Source organism: Daktulosphaira vitifoliae, unplaced genomic scaffold (genome assembly GCF_025091365.1).
Source record: "Daktulosphaira vitifoliae isolate Bord-2020 unplaced genomic scaffold, ASM2509136v1 Scaffold_3, whole genome shotgun sequence".
NCBI classification, from domain to species: Eukaryota; Metazoa; Arthropoda; class Insecta; order Hemiptera; family Phylloxeridae; genus Daktulosphaira; species Daktulosphaira vitifoliae.
Window position 1 is genome coordinate 19,706 of NW_026099574.1, and position 3,812 is coordinate 23,517.

At 41.8% G+C, this 3,812-nt stretch overlaps 1 protein-coding gene across 1 annotated transcript in view; it reads left to right on the forward strand.

Annotated features, from left to right (window-relative positions):
* The first annotated feature begins 2,684 nt into the window (after positions 1-2,684).
* The window catches only part of LOC126900643 (uncharacterized), a 1,348-nt gene continuing 220 nt past the window's right edge, over positions 2,685-3,812 (forward strand). The window contains exon 1 of the mRNA XM_050676500.1: positions 2,685-3,655. Coding sequence (XP_050532457.1) covers positions 2,685-3,655 — 971 coding nt within the window. The remainder of the gene's footprint in view (positions 3,656-3,812) is intronic.

The window sequence follows — 3,812 nt, forward strand, 5'->3', positions numbered from 1 at the left end:
CTCATATTGTAACAAATGTGTCAAACTTGTATCTGTATCGGCCGTCGTCTCGCGCAAAGTCCAAACAAATCACTGCGAATCCGAAACCACATTTGTGTTGTCACGTAATATTTGTTTTTGTATGCGCGACAGGGTTTGGGAGAGAAAAAAAACATCAACTTGCCTGTGTCGTCCTCGCGTGAAATAATCACACATTACATTTTGTATTTCCATGACAACATCGTCGAATATAAAAACCGAATTGGCCAGGATGTTGTCCACCTGATGGTACATCGTCCCCGTTTTCATAGGTAAACAACTGCACTCTTTGGACGCCGCGTAAAACATCCACGAGTAGTTGATACTTGCACTGATGCAACGATTTCGAGTAAACGTAAACATTTTCAAATCGAAGTCCGTTGATATCGGTCAATAGAGTAAACATCAAGTTTGTTTTTCCACAATTTGACGGTCCGCAAATCAATGCACGTATTGTATTTGGCAATAGTTTACCGTGTTTACTTGGTGCAATCTCACTACTTTTTTCAAAATTCACGATAGGTAGCGTGAGAGTCTGTTTTTTGAAACGCATCGCACGTCATCGAACAATAACTGTCAATATGAAAATAATGGTTAAACAGAGACAACGTGGAAAACGAGGTGCAGGGATATTGAATACTGTAATCAACAAATTACCATTCGAATCCCACATTCCAGGTGTGTGTCATTATTCAAAATAATTCCTGGCAAATAGTTTGTATCATTATTTTAAATGTTTATCATTTAGGTTATCAATTTGCGGGTCCTGGAACACGGTTAGAAAAGAGATTAAAACGAGGTGATATTGGAGTGAACCCGCTTGATGCTGCTTGCCGCAATCACGATATCATTTATAGTAAATACAAGAATCTCGAAGACCGTCATAAAGCGGACAAGGTGTTGGAACATCAGGCTTGGGAACGAGTGTTGGCCAAANATATCAGGCTTGGGAACGAGTGTTGGTCAAAGACGCTAAATTGCCTGAACGAGTCGTAGCTTGGAGTGTGACCAACGCGATGAAATTGAAACGTAAATTCGGTATGGGTTTCAAACGAGTTGTGCATGCGGCCAAACTCGATAAAAATGCCCAACAAATGGATTTACTGAGTGTGGCAAAAAAATCGTTGAAGGCGGCACGACGTGTGGTGAGAAAGAAAAAAATTCCACTGCCCCGTACCATAAACGTTCCGAAAACTAAAGGCGGTGTACTACCGCTTATACCTATATTTGCCGGACTGTCGGCGTTGGGAGCTTTAGCCGGCGGTGCTGCAAATGTGGTCAAGATGGCTACCGAACTTAGCCGTAAAGGCAATACAGCGGTAAGCATGGGTATAGGATTTTACTTGCAACCATACAAATCGGGGTCTGGTTTCAAATTGAGGACGAGTACGAAAAAGTCACTTGTGTTTGGAATTTTTAATTGAACAACAGCAACAACAACATGACAACAACGTTAACGTTAACCGGTGTGGGATCTGAATTGCAATGCACATTCAATCCACCCAACGATGTCGGTGACAAATGTAAAATTGGGCTATTGAGCTTGCATACGTGGAACACTATATCTAATATTGACGAGGATTGTAACAAATTCATTTTGGCACTGTTGACAAACCAATTATGGTGATAACACTACCGACGGGATCGTACGAATTTGAAGATTTACAGAAACGAATCACGGACAAGTACAACGGAGAAGAGTATAAGTACAGTGTGCAACAACAACAAATAGATTTTGATGATCCATTGTTGCCAACGGTTGGTTTACTCAAGGAAAACAGCAGAGAAATCGGTGACAAAAGGTTGGGTGATCGAAACGTTATCTCTTTTACAGCCGACCGCAACACTATGCGAAGCATAATCAAATGCGATCACCCCATAGATTTTACACACCCGCAATCAATCGGTCGTATACTAGGGTTCCGACCTCGTGTATTGGCACCGAAAATGGAACACACGTCGGATTTCCCGTTTTCTATAACAAAGGTTACATGCATACGAGTCGACTGCAATATAATTGTTGGTTCGTACCACGGAGGACGTCAATCGCATACATTGCACGAATTCTTTCCAAACGTACCACCGGGCTACCGGATTATCGAGTGTCCCAGACAAGTAGTTTACTATCCGTTAAACACAAACGTATTGAACACGATTCGAATCGCATTGCTCGATCAGGACGGTCAACGTGTCAACCTAAGAGGTGAAAAATTAACAGTGCGTCTACACATCAAACAGGATGGATGAAAGTACGATGACGTTATGGGACCGTATAAAACAGTTTGATTCCTCACAAATTGGATTATTTTTGTGCATACTAGTCACAGTCGTGCAACTATTACTACTCCTTCAAACATCCGTCAACAGCTGTCAGCTGATAAACAGTGATAACAGCAACAACAACAACAGTTCAACCACAATTTATCGTTTGGAAGCACTGGCTCGAGAACTTTATTCAGTCGACGACCGTGTCTTTATACTGGAAAAACGTGTTGACACTCTTTAAATGCCTCTGAGTTTCAACAGGAGTGTAGTGCACCATCATTTGAGTGATGGCATATACTCTACGACGGAGCAACCGGATAATCGTGCGACGCTATCGCAGCAGCAACAACTCACAAAAGAAAATATTGAATTTTTAAAATCGTTGGGTTGTCGAGTCAATCATGGCCGAGTACTTACACGTGTTGGAAAAATGTCAACAAGACGACAGTGTAAAACGCGAGTACTATCTGGAACATCAGAGTTACAACAACTCGTACGAACACAACGATGAAATCCGTATCGAGGTGCGCAACAAGGAGAAATTCACCGTGCCGTGCGAAAGTTATTTGCAAATCGAAGGAAAACTTGAAAAACCACCAGCTGGAACAGCCGGTGAAATGGTTATGGGGCAAAATTTTCTCATGCACCTATTCGATGAAATCAGATTTGAGGTAAATGGTAAAGAAGTAGACAAGATAAAATACGTTGGTATGGCTACAACCATCAAGGGATATTGTTCATTCACACCCAACGACATTCGACGATTACAACCTGCCGGATGGAAATACGCGCAAATTTTGCACAACAACAACGATTTCGTCGATGGGACTGAATTTGTAGCGCAATGTCCATTATCTATGTGCATGGGATTTTTCGAACGGTATCGGCGCACACTGATAAACTGTACTCAGACTCTCGTGTTGAATAGATCGAGTACCGACAGCACTGTCGTATCATTGGTTCCACAGACAACAACAACAACAACAGACGATAAAGCGCAAGTTGCAACATTGATAAAACAAATCAACGTGAAAATATCGAAAATCAAATGGGTAGTAAAGTACTTTGAACCCAGCGTGAAAACTGAACTGGGTCTGATGCGTATTCTGGACAGCAAGAAATGGCTCCCGTTAGAATTTCAACACTGGGACGTTGCCGTTTACCCGTTGGTACCACAGACAACTCATCACACGTGGTCGGTGCGCACCTATTCGAATGTGGAAAAACCTAGATATTTACTTATTGTCATGGGTGATGAGGACGAACACGTTCTCGGAGATTTCAATCACTGTTCATTGAGAAACGTCAAAGCGTATCTCAACGCTGATGAATACCCGTACGAAAACCAAAACGCCGATTTCGACAACAACAAGTACACAACATTTTATAACTCGTACGCACAATTCCAGACAATGTATTACGGTCGTAAAGACCCCTATCCTTTATTAGACTATATAAATTACAAAAAACGTGGACCTATAGTCGTGATTGATTGTTCTAAACAAAACGATACCGTCAAGTCTTCAACG